This window comes from Gopherus evgoodei, chromosome 1 (genome assembly GCF_007399415.2).
Source record: "Gopherus evgoodei ecotype Sinaloan lineage chromosome 1, rGopEvg1_v1.p, whole genome shotgun sequence".
NCBI classification, from domain to species: Eukaryota; Metazoa; Chordata; order Testudines; family Testudinidae; genus Gopherus; species Gopherus evgoodei.
The window spans coordinates 246,617,289-246,637,928 of NC_044322.1; the positions used below are offsets into that span (position 1 = coordinate 246,617,289).

Genomic DNA, 20,640 nt, shown 5'->3' on the forward strand with positions numbered 1-20,640 from the left:
CCTCTTGAGGTCCCTTCCAGTTCTATGATTTGATGATTCTATGATCTTCTGCAATATCAGTGATTCAGTGTGACTGTATCATTTGACACTGGAATACAATTCACTTTTTTCACAGTTTCATCACCCAAGACTTTGCTGTAGGCATCTATTACAAAAGGCATGATTAGTTCTTCACCAATTGTAAATAGCAATTTGCATTTAGCTTTGTGTAGGGATAGCAGCTATGATGCTTTTATATCATACCTTTATTTGATGTTATGGTGCTGGGCAATAGTTTCTTTTGCCCCTTCACTTCATCTTGTGTCTGTTGGAAGAATTCCATTGGCTTTTCTTTTAAATTTGGATGTTTAGTTTCAAGGTGTCAAATCATTTTTGAAGGTTTCATAGCATCATTGCTGAGAGTTGTGCCATACACAATACAGAGAGGTTTTGGGCATTTTACATCCTCACTTTCAACAAACCCACACTTAAATGTAAGACTAATAGTATTTTTGATTGACAGCTGAACATTTCCTTTTGTAACACTTCTTCCTGATCATATTAGGAGTCACTCGCATCTCTATTATGTTTTTCTGAACTTTTGTAAGTTCTGAAAAATAGATCCAGAAGTAATTGCTTTGACAGTGACATTGTCTAGTTTATTTAAGTAAAATTTTTACTAGAACTTAAATTTTTCTTGCTGCTTTTTGTTAACTACATCCTTCCAACAAATGAATGCGAATGTGAATTGCATATCAGTACCAGGGGCACCAATGTCAACCAGGTCGATTTATTTAAAATGTTCAAAAATAATTGAATGAATGCAGTGATGTAAAATGCAAGTACAAAAAAACTTTATGTTTCTAATAATATTCTGTGCTAGGGAAATCTGAGTGACTGGCCAGGAGACTATCATGGACTGGCACCAGTCCTTGGACTGGTCATTGAGAAACACTGCACTAGACTATGTAAGAGTATAGCCCCTCTAAAATACTGTGACAGCCTGCTCGACTCCCTGCTAGATGACACCACCTCCTTGTGATTCTTGGGATTAACTCAGTCAGGCCGACACCCCTTCCAGTGGTTACACCCTTTCAGTTTCTCCTCTGCAGCTCTTCTCTCACTCTTGGGAACTGCAGCTGTCCTCTTCATGACTCAACCCTCTGTCCAGGTCACTATTCTTCCAGGGGGAAAGCACATCAAGGCTCCATTTTTTAGCAGTCTCAGGCAGTCTTCTGCTTCACTGCCTCACAGTGCCACTCCTGCAGTGACTGGCAGGGGAACCTGGGCCCACTCTTTATCCAGGTTCTGGATCAGGGACCCTCTACATAGCAGCAAGGCCAGTTCCCTGCACCTTGCTGCCTTTACCGGAGTCACTTCCAAACCTCCTGGCCCTCATCACTCCTCTGGTTTTGACAATCTCGTCACTCCCTCTTCCCAGGGAGTAACTTTAGGCAACTTGTCTCTGTAGCCCTAAGCAGTCCTCCCTTCTCCCAGGAAGTGATTGAAGCCTTCTCCCTGCATCTCCTTCTGCTTTCAGTTTCCTGTCTTTTGGAGAAGCCCCACCTGTCCATCATAAGTGAGCTTCTCTTTAATTGGCTGCCTCCAGCATACCCTCCTCCTCCCTTAGAAGCCTAATTCAGCTCATGTAGGGCCAGTGTGGGGAGGACACCCCATCACAGATACCCAAGTGGCACATGGGATAAAGTGGTGGAAGGGCAGGTTGTAATTAAAAGCAATGATGATATCGCACAGAAGATAGGTCAATATTTTTTCCATCAGTTATTTACTGCTGATTGTGATGTGAAACTTCCTGTGTCAAAAGGCATTTATATAAGAATTCACAGGGTAGTCTTAAAAAAAAAGGCGGGGAAAGTCTCCAAAAAGGAAGATATGGAGCCACTCAAACTCACATGCAGTACAACACCAGAACTGGAAGGAATTCCACTGGTGGTTCCAAAGGCGATAAATAACACACTCTAGCCCAGATAATTACTAATAAGACTATACAATAACCTCCTCAAAACAGCAACTGTTCCTGAAGACTGGAAAGTAGTTAATGCAATGCTTCAGCTTCAAATCAGAGCCACAGGGGATACTGGGAATTACAGACCAGTGAGCTTCACCTCAGTTCCAAGGAACTCAATTGAGCGTGTAATTAAGGAGAAAGCAGAACATTACACTTGGATAATAAAAACAGATAGGGACAAACCAACACAGCTTCTGTAAAGGAAAATATGTGCCTCTTTGAACTGTTAGGATACTTCACAGGAATAATAAATTAAAACAGATACAAAGGGACTAGTGGACATAAATTTACTCTGATTTCAAAAAGCATTTGATGAGTTCCCTCCATAAGAGACTATTAAAGAAAATAAATAACCAAGGGTAAAGAATTATGCAGGATTAATAACTGGGTAAGGCATAAACACACAGTAACAATAAATAACTAGTCTTCAAAGTGGAGGAATATAAGAGTGTTCTAAAGCCAGTATTGGGACTCATATTTCTCAGTATACAAGGCCTAAATTTCCAAAAGTGACTAGTGCTTTTGAATGCCTAACATGAAACACCTAAAAAGGGCTGATTTTCAGAAGTGCTGAGCACCTATCCTCTGAAATTCAGGCCCCTTTAAGGTGTCTCAAACTGGCCTATCCAAAAGTTGAAACTGCCTCAAATCATTTTTGAAAATGTAGGCTCCAATTCTGCAAAGACATATGTGGATGCTTGACTTTAAGTACCAGAGTAGCCTCATTAACTTCAGTGAAACCACCCAAGCACTTAAATTTAATAATATGAAGTCTTTGCATGTCTCTGGCCTTTGCTTTTTTGAAGGAGGACAGGTGTAGCAAGTGAAGTAAGTTGGCTGATGACTTGAAACTCTTCAGGTTAATGAAAACTAAGAAATGTAACTCCAGATCTACATAAAGCAAGAGACTGGCAGTATGATATAGGATAGAATTTAACTTAGATATAGGTAAGGTAATAAACAGAGTTGGCCAAAAATTTTCCAAGGAAAGTTTTTTCATCAGTAAATAGGTTTGCATTGAAAACAAAAATGTTTCACAGACCATTCTGAATTTGACAAAAAAAATTTCAGTCTAAAATTTTTTCAAAATGAAAATTTTAGATCCCCCCGTTGAAACATTTCCCAAATAAAACTATACAAGAAATAACTGAAATTTTAGAATTTTCATTTTTTTCATTTGAAATTGTGTTTCCCCCCATCTTCTGACTGTTCTCAACCTTTGCCAATTCAAAAGCAGTCTGAAAGCACTGAAAGGGTTCTTTTTCTTTTAAAGTAACACTTTCAGTGATAAAGAAACTTTCATTTTGATTTTTATAAATGAAAATGGCATCCCCCCCATTATTCTTCTCAAACTGGAAAAAGCAGAAAAACAGTAAAAAGGATGGGGGGAAAAACACAAAAATATTTTTGATGGAAAATTAGAATTTCCCAATGGCAACATTCTAAAAGGTATTCTTCACACAACACAGAATCAATCTGTGGAACTCTTTGCCAGAGGATGTTGTGAAGACAAAGACTATAAACAGAGTTCAAAAAAAGAACTAGATAAGTACGTGGAGGATAGGTCCATCAATGGCTGCTAGCCAGGATGGGCAGGGATGGTGTTCCTAGCCTCTGTTTGCCAGAAGCTCGGAAGGGGCAACACTTGATGATTACCTGTTCTGTTCATTCCCTTTGAAGCATCTAGTTTTGGCTACTATTGGAAGACAGGATACTGGGCTAGATGGACCTTTGGTCTGACTCAGTATGGCCATCCTTAGGTTCAGCCGGCTCCAGTAATAAACATTGTCAAAAAACAAAACAAAATACAACACACAACAGAAAGAGCTAAATTTAATATACAGGAAAGACACAGGGGTCTTTGAGGAGATAAGTGAAGGCATATAGGCTGTGCCTGACAGCAACTGAACAAGACGACAGTGTGCATTGAAAAAGGATGGGAAATTACACATATACTACTATGCCATGACAAAAATATAGTATAACCTGGATTATCTCATCTCATTTGAGATGGCCACCTAATCCAGTGACTGGAAAACTACCAAGAAAGGTGCTGAAAATGGCCAGAGAAGTGTAAGATTGCTAAATCTAGAATTGTATCAGATAGTACAGTATTTAAATAAATCCTTTATTGCCTAATCCTCCAAAGCACAAAAGTTCAAGAGGAATTGGTTAGAACTGGAAAAATAAAAAAATTAACCCCTTCCTCTTACATTGTCCTGTGTACCTCAGCTAAAACCACTTCTGCACAGGGATCCAGGAAGGACAAAAAAATCCTCCCACAATACACTATACACCAATTGCTAGAATTGTTCCTGTTGGATGCTCTGGGATATACATACCCCCATTAATTCCAGCACTAAACGTATGCAGCTGCTGTGTCAGAATAGATGTGGGTATACAGGGGCACGTGTGGCTCTGTAGTATGGGCTCTTGGAGGCAGGCTTGGCTAACATGCAATCACATGTGCACTAGCCAGTATGTGGGTACACATTGCAGCATAGACTTATCCTTAGAGAACACTCCTTGTGACCTCAACAGGGGCAGGGAGTACAGGCCTACCTCAAAATGAGAGCACAGGATACTCAATACTGTTAAAGTACAGGAAATTTTGAACAAATAAAGGGCAATTACTTCTTCACATCATTTGAATCTGTGGAATTCACTGCCTTAGAGTCAAAAGCTGTGGCTTGATTAAAGAAAGGTGTGTAATTTTATTACGACTAACAAAATGTGTAGCTTTGTAAGATAACATAAAAGATAATGAAATCTCATGTTTAGTCTGTAAATCTCCTATGGGACTCAAAAAGTAATGTTCCTCTAGAGACTTTAAAGCTCAGATAGACAGACTACAAGCTCTTCAAGGCAGGAACATTCATTAAATCCCACTGAAGGCAATGGGACTTTTCTACTGATTTTAATGGGTGCAGGATTGGGCTCTAAATGGAGACATTCAGTACATAACATGTAATGAGGAGGATACTGGACTGGAGCGGGTATTGATTGCTTTCCATTGCCAAATTATGTTTGCTATGTTTTCAACAGAAATGTTTTCCTGAAAATTCTCATGTCTGTCTGAATCATATTATTTTCAAAGGATTATTTTCAGAGTCGAGAGTGGATTGAATGGAAGGAATCACTGCCCTGCATAGAGCAAGGCCACCCGGGGGGGGCAAGAGGGGCAATTTGCCCCAGGCCCAGGCTCCGCAGGGGCCCCCACAAGAGTTTTTCGGGACCCCTGGAGCGTGGTCCTTCACTCGCTCTGGGGGGCCCGGAAAACTCTTGCGGGGCTGGGCCCCGGAGTGTCTTCCGCTCCCGGTCTTCGCCGGTGGGGGGGTCCTTCCACTCCGGGGCGGAAGGACCCCCCGCCAGCGAATTACCGCTGAAGCGGGACCTGCCGCCAAAGTGCAACCCGGTCTTCGTCAGTAATTCGGTGGCGGGGGGCCCTTCCGTTCCGGGATCCGCCGCCGAAGTGCCCCAAAGACCCGCAGCAGGGATCCCCTGCCACTAAATTACCGCCAAAGAGCGGGCTGCACTTCGGCGGCGGGTCCCGCTTCGGTGGTAATTCGCCGGTGGGGGGCCCTCGCTGTGGGTCTTCGGGTCACTTCGGCGGCGGGTCCCAGAATGGAAGGGCACCCCGCCGCCGAACAGGGTTGGCTCTAAACATTTTGCCGCGCGGGGGGCGCCCTGCCTCTTGCCAGTCCCGCAGCTCCGGTGGACCTCCTGCAGGTGTGGCTGCGGATGCTCCACCGGAGGCATGGGACCAGCAGACTCTCCGCAGGCACGCTTGTGGGAGGTCCACCAGAGCCGCCTGCCGCCGACGGCCCCAGGCCCCCTGAATCCTCTGGGCAGCCCTGGCATAGAGTGTTACATAATTCTTCAGGCTACTATCAACCTTTCAGTTTATTTACAGTAAAAAGAGTACTTACTTGCAGAAGACTGTGGAAGGCATTTGCTTATGATGCTCTGAAGGACAAATGTTTGCTACACAAAACTCCCCACACATTTATTGAGAATACACAATGGGTATTTATATCTGTGGTAAGCAAGCAAGTTATTTTTCTAAGAAAAGAGAGACCAGGGTACGGTAATCACTATAGATTGGGGACTTCTTTTCCTGCAAGTCTTTGCTATAAATGCATTGAAGAAAAACATGACCACAGTGTGATATAAAGATTACTTACATGAGTCAAGATTTGTAAGATCAGATGCTGCTGATCTTTAAAATTGCCTAAGCTACCTCACTGCAATGCATATACATTGTATTAAACAACAAAGGATAACACTGATCTACAATTTTTGAGAAGTCGTCTGCTTCAGAGATAAAATGTGATATTTATTATGTATTTTGATGTGCTGAATTCAAATATGACAATTAAAACAACTGATTGGCTATGGTTTCTAAGATATTTAAGTTTTTACATTTTATGTCTATGTATATTGTGTAGATAGTAGAGTTTTAATCATTAATTGTAAACCTAGGTCTTTTCATGTGTTTATGGTTGCTTTACATGACAATATTTCACCTGTCCTGTTTATATAACACTTTAAAAATCAGCAAAAGGGTTATATAAATAAAATTTATTATGAAACAAAAGGCAAAGAACTATTATGTACATAGCTTAGTCCTATTCAGTGTCGGCGCTTCTTGGCTTGTCTCTTGTATTCATTAAATGGAGCATCTCTTGTCACTGTCCAGCAATAGTCTGCAAGCATTTATGGGCTCCATTTGCTCTGATAGCCTGCCAGAAGATTCCACTGCTGTAGTCTGGAGCCCAACAGCTCTGCCTTACTCTTGGGTAGTTCCAAATCCCTGACAAGGTCATTCAGTTCACCTTGTGTTATGAGGTGTGGTTCAGAGGAGGAGGATGGGAGAAAATGTGGGTCCTGTGACATTGATGGTTCAGGATCAGAAGTTTCATCCTCTTCCTCGTCTGACTCAAGTGAAAATGATTCTGGTGCATCAGGAACCAGCAGTCCTTCTCCGTGGGGTACTGGGCGTACAGCTGATGGAATGTTTGGATAATGCACAGTCCACTTTTTCTTCTTTGATACACCTTTCCCAACTGGAGGCACCATGCAGAAGTAACAATTGCTGATATGATCTGTTGGCTCTCTCCAAACCATTGGCACTGCAAAAGGCATAGATTTCCTTTTCCTGTTCAACCACTGGCCAAGATTTGCTGCACAAGTCTTGCAGCATATGTGCGGGGCCCACGTCTTGTCCTGATCTCCAATTTTGCAGCCAAAAGAAAGGTGATAGGCTTTCTTAACCATAGTGGTTATACTGCGCTTTTGTGATGCAAAAGTCACTTCACCACAAACATAGCAGAAGTTATCTGCACTCTTCACACAAGTACGAGGCATCTCTGCTCACTTTGGCTAAACAGAAATGTGTCCCTTTGCAAAATCAAACACTGACAAATAAGAGAACACGACACTATGATTTCTAGAGCTGATATAGGGCAATTTGTTCAGCAGAGTGATGTAAGCTTCGTTATGCTTCAGGTCTGCACGTGGAAAAGGAATGGATAGATGGATAGATGCAAATAGCATCAAGTATTCACGTTGTGGGTGATGGAAGTCTGATATCCATATGTCACTATTATCTGTCAGACACTACATTTGATGAAGAACACACACTGCTCATGTGTATTACAACCATCTTTCTCAGACCTACTCAGTGTACGTGAGCCCAAGGAGTAAGCATATATCACTCCCTAGTGTCTACGGCCTACAGAAAATATCAGCCCTATTCCTAGTAAGGACGCATGAATGAGTCACAAGTTGTATCGCTTTGGAATCTATTGAAAATAGAGCAAAATATTTGCATGGATGAAAAGGAACAAAAATAGCTGCTATTTAAATAAATGACTTTTTCCAAATGGTACTTCTACATTAAACAAAGCTGTATAATGTCATTACATTATTTTATAATGAAAATAATAGCTATAGCATTCCTGTCTAAACTGTGGGTGTTGGGCCTTCTGCTGCATTCCAGGGGCCAAATCTTTCCCTCCTAAATCATTTTGCCCTCAGGCAAAAGTACCATTCAAGTAAGCTCTAGATAGACTCTGGCAGCTTTGGCTGAGTAACAGATGCAGCACTTGACTCAGGGTGTGTATGTATGTCTCTTTGTGACTCTACTGTGCATTATTCTTTCTACAGAAAATTGGTAAAATTAAGGGAGCCCCTTGAATGACTGATGATGATTTTGAGCACTGCAAATAAATCTTTTGTCCACATGGTTCAGAACTAATTAGCCTTATCAGCTTCCTTCGTACCAGTAGGCCCACACTTATTTCTGTCTAATATGCTGGAAGACAAGGGGAAAAAAAGGATTAACTCAAGCTGATTCATTCTGGGATGGGTCAGGTGATTATGAGGACAAGTGAAGAAAGGACTCCACACATCAATCTGATTGTCAGTGCCAGGGAGATATTTTTATCCATCATATATACTGCTATACAGTTTGTCTCATGTTTGGGGTGTATTGAAATGTCTATGCACACTTCTAGTTATTATAATTTTATCCTAATTCATCCTTTCATAATTTCATAGTCAAGAATGGAACTAGAATAGGTATGGCAAGTATTTACTTATTCACAGAATATGTACAGCCAGGAAGTGAGAGCTGCCACACAATAACTCAACCCCGACTAGTTGGGATCAATATTTGGGGTGTAAATCATGGGCCCCATTGACATCCCTGGGGCCAGGATTTCACCCTATGCGTGGGAGTGTAGTTGATCCCGCATGCCCAGTCAGTGTTTGGTCTCTATGTTAAAAGTGACAAGAAGGATGTCAATTACATTCAGCTGTGGGATTGGATTTGTGCTATGGACACCTGCCCACTAGAAAAAAAAAATGAGACCACGAATTGTTTTCTCATCGGCCAGCCATCAGATGGTAACTAGTTCTGGCCACTGCTGAACTGGATCAAACTCATACTACTGACCTAAAAGAGAAGATCTCCATATCCCATTATTAATTCTTTCAGTCCTCTCCTGATAAGGTTTTAAGAATGCTACAACATGCTAAGTATAATACCTCTAAAGATTCAGAGGGAAAAAAAGCAAGGACTCATTTACAATTTTCATGTATGTTTTAGGATACTTAAGTTTTATCAGAACACTGTTTACACTTTATAATTAATGTTATTGTAGATACCAACCTTTTTATGCTTCCAAATTTTTGTGCATGACCTAAAATCTTTCCAAAATCTATATGGAACATGTGGCCAGCGTTTGTCAGCATGATGTTGTCATTGTGTCGGTCACAGACTCCCAGAATGAAGGTAACAACGCACCAGCCAGCACAGGAATGAAAGAAATTCTTTATTGCCTGATTAAACAAAACAAAAACACAAAGATGAAATATACAGTAATGTATTTTTGCAGTACTAACATGAATACCAAGTCCTACAAGCTCCTGTGCACATGCTTAGAGTTAAATACAGGCCTAAGTGTTTGCAGGTTTGGGACCTAAAATAATCACATGAGAACTGCCATAGTACAGCAGACCAATGGTTCACCTAGACAGTTCTATCTCCAGCAGTAACTTATTTTGGATAGTTCTTTTGCATTTAGGTGGAACCTTTCACTCAAGAACCCATACAACTTTACAAACGCTAATTAATGAAGCCTCACAACATTCCTGGGCAAGGAATCCGACCTCCATTTTACAGAGCGGTAAACTCAAATATAGTAAGGTTAAGTGAACTACCCAAAGTATGAGAGATTCAGTGGCAGACCTAGGAATCAGGGTGGCTCTAGCTTTTTTGCTCCCCCCAAGCACGGCAGGCAGGCTGCCTGCAGCGGCTTGCCTGCGGGAGGTCCCTGATCCCGTGGCAGCCTGCAGGAAGTCTGCCGGTTCTGCACCTTCAGCGTACCCACTGTCGAATTGCCACTGAAGCCGCAGGACTGGCGGATCTCCCACAGAAATGCCGCCAAAGGCTCGCTTTCTGCTGCCCTCATGGCAACCGGCAGGCTGCCTCCCTGTGGCTTGCCGCCCCAGGCACGTGCTTGGAGAGCTAGTGCCTGGAGCCACCACTGCTGGGAATACATGACAAGGAGTCCTGATTCCTAAACCCCTGCTCTAACCACTAGATACTCACAATGGCTATGTCTACACTGCATGCTTCTTTTGGCAGCACGTAGAGTTTGTACTCAGGTAGGGCCCAGCATGGGTTTAAGTATCAGTGTAGACTGTGAGGCACAGTTTAGGCAACTAGAGTACAGACACGTCTGAAGGGTACCCAAGTACATACTATACATGACTCTCTACTAGCGGAAACTATGTAGACTCCTTCTGCCTCCCAGCTGTTGGAGCCTTTCCCCATTGCAGGAAAAGACTCTAGCAGCTGGGAAAGGCACCAGCAGTGGGGAAAAACTCGGGGTGGGGGGAGAGGGGCAAAAGGGGAAGAGTGGCAACAAGGAAAGGCTCCAGCAGCTCCCTGCTGGCTAGAGCCCTTCCCCTGCTGGCTAGAGCCCTTCCCCACCACAGGGAAAGACTCTGCCCCATGCCATATCACAGATAAGAGGAGAGGGAGAAGATAATTTTTCCTAGCTCTGGATGGTGATCAGATTTATACAAAGCATGAGGAACTATAGCCCATGCAAGTTTTATCTTCACTACTACCGTGTAATAACCACAGATAGCATTCTCAATTGTAAGGGTCTGAATCTCCTGGGAATCTTACTAAGCTATCTGTCTTAATAATAATGTGAGCCATTTATATGCAGACTCTATAAAACCTAATTCACGATTATTAAGTTCTTGGTCAATACCTGATTGCATACAGTACTGTACCATCTTTATACTATACTATCGAATATAAAAAATTGTTTGAGTACTGATATTACTGTAGTATTACGGTGCTAAATCTACTGATTTTGATGATAGCACTCTGGTGTGATTAGACCACAGCTCAAGAACTCAGGATGCCTGGGGTGTCTTCCTGACTGTGCCACTTAGTTGCTAGGTGGGTTTGGAGACGTCACTTCACCTTTCTGTGCCTTTATTTGACGATAATAAAGCTTACTCACCTATGTGAGTTCAGTATCCAAGTGCAAAGTCTTAATATCAAAAGAAGACAAATGGTGAGAGCAGGATACAAACAATTATACAGACATCCTATGCAATCAGAAATGACTATTTCATTTCTTTAAAAAAATGAACATAATGCGTAACAAATAGGTTTTTTTTAGAACATTCCATGTTATTTGACTTACTAAAAAACCCAACAAAACTGGATTTTTGACTGATAATTGATAGCTGTCTCAATTTTCAATCAAAATGTCAGTAGCATCTTTACTGTAAATATATACGGTAATAATTATTACATTAAAGCTGCTTCTAAAGGTTTAGATTGAAAATTTGGATAAATAAATACACAACAAATGAACCAACCACCACATGCTGGCAAAAAAAATGTATATGTTGATGCTTACAATTAGGCATCAAATTAGATGTCTCATTTTCAGAGTAGCTCAGCACCTGGAGCTCTCTTTAAATTGGGCAAAAAGTATGGCTACTAATCTACTGCAGGTATGGGGATGTGTTCAAAAATTCCTCAGGACGCTAAAAATTTCAAAGCCTTTTTGTGAACCTCAACACGTGCCCCGCCTAAAAAGAATGTGCATAAGTGACTTCATGGTTTCTTTCTTTTAAGAGAGAAACCTCTGCTTTTGCAGTTTCCCCAATTTCCTGGATGATATATAACCAGACGTGTAACACCATTTTGTATAAAACCAGATGCTTTACACAGGATCCCATAATGTAAAAGGACAAGCATGGCCTGATGCATTATATCATTGGGGGAATTCAATGAAATACAGTTTTCTAAAAGTGTGACATTTTTAAGCACAGAAAAGATACCGTATGTGTGATTATATATAAAACGCCACATCTTACTATCGGGATTCAAACAAACAAACAAACCAACCAACCAACCAATCTCTAGGTTTGGTATCTATTTACTTAATTTTGTCTTCAGCTTCTTCTTACTTCACCCTTCCATCTTCAAGTATGGTATTTTCCTGACTTTTCTTATTGTTCCTGAAAAAACACTGCACTGAATCTGGTCCCTCGCAATCTGGCCAAAGAAATTGATGTGCCATTTCAGAAGACTTAATGGTACATTGATCTGTTTTCCCTGACTTCAGGAGATTGTGCATATCACCATTTGCTTTTTCATTTGTAAAATAAACAATTTATGCAATGTTCCATTTTAATATACCTCTTGGTAACTTGATTCCAAAGGATGATGATGACTGAACCATTTTTTAATTGTGTTTTCCTTCAGTGGTCCTATCAGTCCAGACTCCCTGTGGATCTTGGCTAGAGTTGTAGCATCTGACACCATCTGTACTAGTCCTAATCAAAGAGAAGGAGTACACATGAAAAACTCACAATTTTAAAAAGGGGCAGAGTGTTTATTAATTTGCATTGCACTGTATCATGTCACCCCATGGAGAGAATTACACACACCTTTCAATTAACCATAAAAGTCTATACAGTATTAGATGATCTAGAAAAAGGAGATTGGGAGCTTCTCTTCGCCCTGCCTCATGAAACAAGAACAAAGGGCTATACAATGAAATTAAAGATAACAAATTAAAAACTGATCAACGGAAATGCTTTTCCACACAATGGACAACTAGATTGTGGAGTTCACTGCCAAATGACATCATGGAGCCCAAGAATTTAGCAAGATTCAAAGCATTGTGAGGATAAAGATTGTGAGGTGCTCAGATACTCTGGCCACAAGGGCCACAGAAGTACCTAAGATAGACAGACATCCAGGGTTTATTCTCATGCCCGACCTGTATCCTTTAAAAGATGTTAAACTGAGAGTTAGTGTAATGGAGGGGAACTAATTATAGCATCTTCCTTCTCCAGATATAGTATTTTATGGTTACTTTTTGAAGGGAAATCTTTCTGGTTCTGCCTTGGTCATGGAAAGAAAGGATGAAGAGGATCCCTTTCCAGTTCCCATCAACCACCTGCCACATCCCTGAATCCTCCGTGGCTCCTGCAGGCCTCCTCCCATTCCCCAAACTTTCTCTGCAGCATGGCTACAAAGGCCAAAAATGCTGTATTTTTCATTTCTGCACTGTAGGTCATCTGGATTCTTCAGCTCTTTATTGTGCTAGAATTATTTTCAGTAAAAAGGTCTATTACCATCAGTAAATTTCTTTAGCAAGTAATTGGCGTCCTTGCTATGGCTTTGTTACAACAACCATAAAAGAAAGGAATAAATAAAGCTTTCATATGAGCCAAGCTAGCCTTAAGCAGTATGAACAGCAAGGGTGGTATTTCAAACAACGCTGGGCGGTTTCTGGAACTTTATTAGTCTATAGCCAAAACCTAAATAAGGGCCAGATTTGCAAAGGGGCTTAGCACCCACTAATTCCCATGGCAACACTTCTGATCAGGTTTTCAGAAGTTCTTACTTGGTGCCTAAATGAGAAGTTTTTTTTGAGAGTGCAAGACGAGTTGTGGATGCCTAGGCTTTAAATTCAGGCCTGAGTTGCTACAAAACCTCATTAGCTTAGGTTCTATTTCTTCTGAAGTGGGGGGAAAAAAAAGTTAACCTCTCTAAATCTACAAAGATGTTTAGGACCCAACTGAGGGTAGTTCTGAGCACTCTTTTCCCTCAAAGGAGAAAAAGAAAAGACACCTTCAAAAGGAAATACTGAAGGGAGGAGTGCTGTTGTATTACTGGTTTACATGAGATATGAATAATGTAATACAGGCATCCTTTCTAATCTGTACTGACCTTGGCCTTTTCCTGTAGATAAACACTTATAAATGATCATTTGCATATCAAGTCCCTCCTGAATCCAAATTCTGTCCATCACACGAATAATCTGCAGAACCAGCATATCCTGACGTAGGTCATCTCCCACCTGTGAAAAGGGCACGTGAAATTTGAGTTTCTGCTTGAATCCCAAAGCGAGACACTTTTCTCTCTCTTTTGGATTTTTTCCAGGCCAAAAGCCCCAGCTACCTTCATTTTGCAGTAAATCCCTGCAGTTTTGCTCAAAGTGTTCATACTATATTAGAAGGAAGAAAGAACGGGATGACTTATACAGACAAGAAGTGTTTTGGCAACCACACTAACGGTACCATATGCCGTTTTGCCTGCTGCAAACTTGCAGTTTATTACTCACATGGAAATTACTGGTCTTTCACATGCGGTCAGGAGCTTGGATCCTTGTTTAGTTAAATTTCAAAATCCATCCAATAGCAGATCCCTTTTCAGGAATGAGAGCACAAGTATTTGGCCTGACACTACAGGGCAACCTTATTACACATACAAATGGTTTCCCTGACATGATTCAGAACCAGTTTCAACTAGCATTTTCTTGCTGACTGCTCCCCACATGGAGTCTGTTGAACAACAATCTTAGAGAAATCGGACCTTGCGTCCTGTAATTAATGAAGGGATTATTTTCTACCGTAGCTGGGTAAATGGCCCATAAAACAAAAGCTCTGCTATTCATCCCCTCCTCCTCAATGGCTAAATTGCATCTGGATTTAACTGGTATTTTCAAGCCTTCATCAGGAAAGTCTTTCATAAATTGTAAGCTTTAGTTACATTACAATGATTTGTTCCTTTATTATGTTCCTTTTACAGAAACATCCTAGTCTACAGGCATTTAATGAGAAGACATCAATTTCCCCCTATTTTTTTAAAAATCCATTTCCCTTTCGTTTACAGCTAATCTTGATTCCAATTAATTATGCTCAGTAGCCAGGCCTGAAGAGAATTTTTCCTGTGTTTGCTCACCACTGTTCAAAACAACAGTTACCATTTCATTTAAGCATTATCTATTACAAATAATGAAGCATATTATGAGCCAAATTACTGTTGCTGTTAAATCGGTATGCTGGATAGGGGAAGGTGCAGAGAACTTCATAACACTATTGGCATCACTGCCAGTGTTCATTGCCCCAGAGATGTACATTGGGTGGCATGACGAGGCACCTGCCTCTCCTTCCACTTTAAGCCACTGGTTTGTTATGTAAGTAGTGCCAGGTATACACCTTTTCCAAAAGTGACAAAGGCAGATGAGGGTGCTTCCTCCAGTTTGGCCAGAAATGATATTTCTGTTCCTAGGCCATATGTGCATAAAATGCAAATTTCACCCTGGTGGTTTCTGTAGCATGAAATTTTTAGGCTTCTGTTTTCTGACTAGGGCACCTTCTAATTTCTAAGAACTACCCCTTAACCCTTTGCTTGGAGACAGCAACCATTTTGTGCTCTTCAGGTTGCTGTGGTCCAAACAGAGAGCTCTCTCACACACTCATACCGTGTTTTCTCTAGGGGGCTTTCCTATTGTTGTTTCTCTTAATCTGAAACAGAAGTAATTTTAGACTGAAAGCATATGTTTTCTCTCTTTGTGTATGGAAACATGACAATCCTGGGCTTACTTCCAAATACAACAATGGAGTTACGCCAGCGATTAATCCATCCTAATACCATTATTAAAGTGGTGTACCTCCTCTATCATTCCATAACATGATTGCCATGGGGTGGTGCTCTCCAGCATGCCCCTTGTGGCCGTTCATGGTCCTACATGTATGTTGCACTTAGCAACCTTTCAAGGTTCTTTCAATCAATTACCCTGACCAGATTGGTTCAAAACAGTTACTCTTCTCTCAGGGATGCAATTAAAATTTTCCTAAGATAGGAATCCAGAGCTCTCCCTCCACTGCCCTGAATCCAGTCCCACACCTCGCCTCCACCCCCGAACTCTCCCTTGTCACTTCCCAATACCCAGTCTTGAGCAGTCTCACACTGCCTTGGCACCCAGATCTGTGCTCTCTCTCTTGCATTCAGCTCCACAAAAAACTCTTCCCTCCACATTGATCTGCCCCCAGCTCCGAGATCTCCCTCTTGTACCCAGTCCTACTCTGCTTTTCCTTGGGGACTGGGAGGCTGGCATTCATGGGTGCCAGAAGGACTGAGAAAGCAAAGGGCCCAAGCAGACACACAGGGTTTCAAGGCCACTCAAATTTTGCCCAGCCACCCCTCATCATGCCAGCAGGAAAGAGGCTGTGCTGTTATGCCACCAAGCTTTGGTCAGGGGCTAAGTGTGTGTGTTTGGGGGGGGTCTTGCCCTCCCCCACTGCCACCTCTTAGCCAGCTTCTTCCTCAGTTGGCCCTTTCCCCGCAGTTAGTCCTCAGGTGCAGGGTGTTTAGCAGGCTGCCTTCTCCTGCTAGTGGTGACGCACTATAACATGAGGGAGGAGGTAGCTTTTGTGACAGTCCCTTTCCTAAAAGCCAGTTGGCTGGGTGAGAAGGGAGCCTCTTTCTTGACTCTTTGCAAGGCTCCTGGCCCCAGGCCCTTAAAGACACAGGGACAGGATTTCCTCCCAAGCATCATTCATTCCCAGGACCGGTTCCTCTCTCTGTCTCCTGAGTCACTGTATATACATCAGACCTTTCCAAATCTTAAAGGGCCATGCCACATGATGAGAATGGGCTGATCCCTTGGCACCACTACTCCATCACATTGACTCTGACTTGGAGAGTCAGAATTGAGTCCTATATGTTTTGTGCCAAATGCAGTCTTCAGCATGGTAGTACTTTTATCAGCTAGACAGGGCTACTGTACAATTCAGTCCTTTCCTTGAACAGTTATTTCTCTGGACTTTGTCCTTAGACCTCAAGAAGGTAAATACACTATGTTATCATTTACTGTTTAACCTGAGTTAAAAGCACACATTGTTTTCCTAGAATGCATTTGATTTTCTACCAGTCAAAACCTTGGATGCTTTATATTTCCTTAATATACTGTACTTAAATGTCTAGCATCAAATAGGATTATGAAAACGGAGCAGCACAGCCAAATCAAACACCTCAGGCTCAAGAACTGAAGCCTTCCCTTTCAATGGGTATTAAATTAACTTTTTGCATACAAAATGAACTGGAGGTTATTAGTATGAATAACCTACCTTAAAAATAACGTTGATGTTTCTACTCAGTGTCTCTGTATTGATGAAGGAGATTTTCAATGGAAAAGCATTGGATGTGAAATATGAACATGCCTTTTGGAAAAAAAAAAAAAAGACACACACATAAAATATAGTATACTGTAGGGTAAAAGCAGTAGAACATTTCCCTGAGAAGATGTGGTGTCTTGAAGTATTTATCAGCAGCACAGGTAACAAAAATCAATAGTCCTCGATATTAGAAATAGTTGAACTGGTTCAGAACAGAAGAATCTCTACTTCCTTTGACATTTTGCCCATCTTTACCATCATATTCAAACTTCTTAAAGGTTCTGAAATGCTCAGGTAATCTTTTCGCTACGATTATTTTTTTATTTTCCCCAGGCCATTCAGTGCTACATTTTGGCTGGGACTAGAAAGACCAAAGTGATGTAAGGCAGACCCAATCAAAGGCTGCAATGCACTTGTGAACACTGCGATCTAAAGATTTTTTTTTTGTCTTATTTTGTCAGTGGTTAGCCTGATCCTACAATCCTTATGGAGGCAAATCAATTTTAATGGGTCTCTAATCCTGGGTTAGGAGTGCAACAAATTCTAATCATCATAATCTACATTATTTGGAGCCTATCTTAAACCCTGACCATTGGCATCATATAGAGCCTTCCACCTGAAGATCTCAAAAGGCTTTTAAAATTACTAATGAACTAAGCTTTGAAAACCCCTGTGAGTTAGGTAAGTATTATTATCACCACAATAAAAAAAGAAAAACTGAGAAAGACAAAGCAATGGCCTACTTTTCAGAAATAATAAGCACCTCACAGCTCCCATTAAAATCAGAACTGGGCATATGCAAGGGTGGAAAATTTGAAGAAAAATTATAATATAGACAGCTATACATTGTCTTTCATCCAGGGATCTCAAAGTATGTTAGAAACATTACTTCAGCCTCTTTACACGCATGTGAAGTCTGAGAACTATATATTATACTATGTTACAGATGAATAAATTTGAGGCACAGATGGTGAAATCCTAACTGCACTGAAATCAACAGGAGTTTTTCTTCAATGGGGCAATGATTTCACTCAGAGTGACTGAAAGACTTTGCCAAAGGTTAATGTATGATAGTACACCAGTGGCTGAGCTGGAAAAGGATTCTGGATGCTTGACTCTTAGTTTAACCAGTAGACAATGCTGAAATGAATTATGGTTTGATTATTAGGAGTATTCTAAAAATATTAGAGTTCATGAAATAGAACATGCATTTCAGTCTAGTGGGCTGCAGACAAAAATATATATATATATAAGAAAATGAATACATACACACACACACATCAATCAAGATTCAGTGTCAGTCAGGCCAATCTGGTGTGGTATCAATAGCTCAACTGGATAGTTACAGACCTCCCCAATAGTCATTATTCCCAGAAAGTCTGAAAGCAGTGAGAAACAGTTAGCTCGAAAATTCTTCTGATTTATGTTATCCACAATTGGCCCAGTCCAGCAGGGTGCTAAGAAGCTTCAGTACTCATTGACATCAAGTCTGAAGAGCAATTATTGGCAGAGTCACAGGTCAAAGAAGGTTGAAGGGCTCAATTCCTCACAAGATCAGGTCCATTGTGGGTTATAGGCCACAGAGTAAAATTATAGAGCAGTGCTGTAATTATAAAGCTATAACTTAAAAATCCCCTCAGATCTGTACATATTATATTTTCCTTGTGGCTGGGTACTTCTTCCCCCAACAACACTGAATCCTCTGGTGTGACATTTGTATGTGATAAAACATGAATGACACAGTCCTGGCAGTCTGGTCAATGAAGTCAAACATATGAAAAAATACACAAGTTTCCTCCATTCGGCAGTAGTTTTTAATAAGGATAACTTGCACAGGTGGCTGAGTCTGCAAACATTTACCATGCGAAATCTCACATGTTCAATGGGAGGAGGGCCAGTGCTACAGCTAAGCACCCCTCATCTCTGAAGGCTATCAGGCCCCAGGGAGGAAGAGCTGCCAGTAAGAATCTGCATTCTGTGGCAGCAACCAGCTGCTGCATCAGGGGGCACTGTTAAAGAGGCAGATACCTCCTTCCCCATAAAAGCTGCTTTGAGGAAAGCCAGGCTGGAACCATGCTAGTCACAATTTTGAGTCTCCATTGCAACGCTGCTGTTGTAAGGGGAGAGAGACACACTTAAATTGGCAAATACTACCTCTCCCCCTAGCTGGGCTGAAGGCATCCATAAAAATATCAGTCCTGTGGATAGCTGCCTATGTGATGCCAAAGCTTAAAGGGGATACTCATAAATAAAGATTTGCAGGATCATGACCTAGTTCATGCAACATTTCATTCCCTAGTACTTATTACACTGAAAATAAAATAATCTATAGAGTAAAATGGACTTACATCTGCATCTATGCCTCGTACAACAACTGCAGGATTCAGGGGAAGCCGGCAAACATTTACCTCCTGGAAGAACTGCTTAAGTTTGTTGATTTCCATCTTTAGTACCTCCTGTGAGACATCAATCATTATGACAAATTGAAACAACATCACAGCAGTTTTTTAATTGCTGACTCTCTTGCTATATTTTAATAAGATAGTGAATCAAATTTCTGGTCTTAGTAATATTAATGCAACCTCATAAAAGTTAATAGGATTACACCAATGTGCAGTAACTGAGACTAAGAATTGTGATCGTGGTATGCATCTGTGCCCTTGTTGCCTACAGTGTCCTCCTCAGCAGCTTTTCAGCTAAGCACATCTTATTCTGAACAGCATTTTTTCTTATGACATTTTTCTCTAACCAAGTTCACAATGAGTGGTTTCTTGCTTCAGGACTGTTGCCTTGCCTCCCCTTTCTAAGTGTAGGTATGCCAATTACAAGGTTTGTGTTTTTCTGGCTTTATAGCTTCTTGATGTACCAAAAAGGTGTCATACACATTTACTGATTTCTTCTTACAGTGGCATGCACAATCTTTCACTCTGACAAATCACTGTGTCTTTTTATGTTAAAGTTTGTTTAGGTGTGGCATTCTGGTTTTCTTTTGGTGTTGGTTTGGGTTTTTGGTTTTGTTGGTTGTTTGTTGTTTGTTTTTGTATTTTTTTCCCCTCGGAAGTACTTTAGGTGGGAAGGCTAAGAGAGATACAGAGGCAGCAGTGGTAGTGACCCACGCACTATAAGACACAATGAAGATGACCAGAGATGTGGAAGCTATGGGATGTACATGGATCCTGGAGTGGGGTACTTGAAAAGTGCTTCATTTGTATGAAGTTCGGCCTGATAGAGTTGGTGGAAGAGAAGATCTGAGGCTTAGAGATGCAGGTGAAAACTATGGTTGAGTTTCAAAGGGGATTTGAGCAAATGATGAAACAAAGGAGGTTGAAGGGAAAAGCGAAGATTCGCAGATGCAAACTGGACTGAAAAACTCGGTGGAGAGACTAATGGTTGAGGAAAGTGGCCAGTGGAAGCATGTGACTACGAGAACCAAGCAGAGGAAAAGACCGGCTAGATAAGGGGAACAGGTTTGCGGAGTTAGAAAATGAAGAAGGGGCAGAGCCAGGCTGTAACTGAAGGAGAGAGGACAAGGAAGAAGACAAGAGCAACTAGTTCTATAGGCAGGGCCGGCTCTAGCCATTTTGCCGCCCCAAGCACAGTGGCATGCCGCGGGGGGG

The 20,640-nt window shown here is 41.4% G+C and overlaps 1 protein-coding gene across 4 annotated transcripts in view; it reads right to left on the minus strand.

Moving 5' to 3' along the window:
- PIK3C2G (phosphatidylinositol-4-phosphate 3-kinase catalytic subunit type 2 gamma) overlaps positions 1 to 20,640 on the minus strand; it is a 335,543-nt gene that overhangs the window by 123,689 nt on the left and 191,214 nt on the right. For all 4 annotated transcript variants that reach the window (XR_003997645.1, XM_030541961.1, XM_030541971.1 and 1 more), the window contains 5 exons: positions 19,372 to 19,479; positions 16,976 to 17,068; positions 13,791 to 13,920; positions 12,249 to 12,385; positions 9,183 to 9,352 (listed from right to left, as the gene is read on the minus strand). Coding sequence is in view for 3 of the 4 variants with exons in the window: in XM_030541961.1 (XP_030397821.1) it covers positions 9,183 to 9,352; positions 12,249 to 12,385; positions 13,791 to 13,920; positions 16,976 to 17,068; positions 19,372 to 19,479 (638 nt within the window). In the remaining variant the exon portion in view is untranslated. The remainder of the gene's footprint in view (positions 1 to 9,182; positions 9,353 to 12,248; positions 12,386 to 13,790; positions 13,921 to 16,975; positions 17,069 to 19,371; positions 19,480 to 20,640) is intronic.